The 1,551-nt window shown below is 52.4% G+C and overlaps 1 protein-coding gene across 1 annotated transcript in view; it reads left to right on the top strand.

Moving 5' to 3' along the window:
• The first annotated feature begins 350 nt into the window (after nt 1-350).
• ULBP1 (UL16 binding protein 1) overlaps nt 351-1,551 on the top strand; it is a 4,653-nt gene continuing 3,452 nt past the window's right edge. The window contains 1 exon segment of the mRNA XM_023206166.1: nt 351-447. Coding sequence (XP_023061934.1) covers nt 351-447 — 97 coding nt within the window.

The following is a 1,551-nucleotide window of genomic DNA, read 5'->3' as shown; positions in this document are numbered from 1 at the left end:
GCTGCAACTCCAAAAGTCAGAAGCAGGTCCTAACCTGCCTGTGGCTTCTGGGTGGTGTGGATGTGATGGCAGTGGGGGTTCCATGGTTTGGAGCCTACTCTCCCCTCCTTTGCGGCTGAGTGGCATCTATGGTCCACCAGGGCCATCAGGGTCATCCCCTGAAGCCTCGGGTGTGAGCTGAGGGTGAGGGGGTGCAGCTATGTGGTGTCCTGGGGATCGGGGCCAACTGCTTCTGCAGATTCTCCGTTCCCTGTGGCCCTGCTCCTGCCCATCCCAGGAGAAGCACCTGTGTCTTCTCACTGTCAGGCCTATCTTCCTAATGACATACAGGGTGAGGAGCCCACCCCGTAATGGGCAGCTCTGAGGCTGTGGTGGTCACTGCCCTCCGATGGCTGGAGGCCCCATGTCTGCCAGGGCCTAGGATAAAAGGAGAACCGCTGTTGAACGGTATGATGTATTTTCTGCTGCCAGTGGCATGGCCTTCTTTCTGGGCACTAGGGGAGCTTGTTGATTCTCCAGTAAGGAATTGTTATGGACTCTACACAAAATGTTTTTCGACCACAGATGCTTCTAGAATCTAATATGTACTGAGTCCTAGGGCCCTAGTGACAGGTCCAGCCACACTCATCACGCATGGATTGTCTGTGGCTGCTATCAAGATACAGGGGGAGAGTTGATCAGTGACAACAGGGACTATGTTGCCAGCAAGCCCCTTATATTCACAATACAGCCCCTCACAGCAAGCTCTGCGGGCCATGCGTTCATGTGAGGAAGTCGGAAAAGAAGCTTTGCACTTGTTGTGAGGTTGAAGGGTCTTTCCTCATTGGAATCTGGACTCTGCTTTTAGTAATGGATCCTGGGTCTGTCTGAGAAGTGGCTTAGTGCTGGAAACTCGGCAAAGTAATACAGTTTTCTAATGAAATGTCCACTTTCTGCCTCCCAATGATCCGGGTCTCTGTTTTGACTTTATTTACTGTGGTTAAAGTCCAGCAGGATCTGGGTGAGTCTCCATCTGTTTTGCCTCTTGGTCCCCCTTGTTCTATGAGCCATGAGTGTAGCTCTCTGTGGCTCAGGACTCCAGCTGGCATTGTGACTTCTCTAATCATTTCCATCATTGCACCTTCCCTGCTCCTGCTTCCCTGATCCTGCTTCCTTGGCCTCCACCTAGGATCAGTTATTTCAGATCATTACTCCTGGGAGCCATGTAGGGAAGAGTATTTCCTACCCCCAACCCCGGCTTTCAGCAACAGGCATCCCTGGGCTTCTTGACAGTCTGCTGCCTTCTCCCAGGGCCTTCTTTATATGCTGGGTAAACAGGAGTCCTCCAGGCTTCCGATGAGCACAGAGGATGGACATTGTTTTGGATTTTCACACTCAGACCTCTCTGGCATGGGTGCTTCTCTGAGCTTGTGATCCCTTCCTCTAAACCCTGCCTTAGAAGTTCTAGATCTTCCGGGCCAGGTGCAGTGGCTCACGCCTGTAATCCCAGCACTTTGGGAGGCCAAGGCGGGTGGATCACGAGGTCAGGAGATCAAGACCATCCTGGATAAC

The sequence above is a fragment of the Piliocolobus tephrosceles genome, chromosome 5 (assembly GCF_002776525.5).
Source record: "Piliocolobus tephrosceles isolate RC106 chromosome 5, ASM277652v3, whole genome shotgun sequence".
NCBI lineage: Eukaryota > Metazoa > Chordata > Mammalia > Primates > Cercopithecidae > Piliocolobus > Piliocolobus tephrosceles.
The sequence above is the reverse complement of the archived record's forward strand: the minus strand, read 5'-3'. Positions and strand labels throughout refer to the sequence as shown.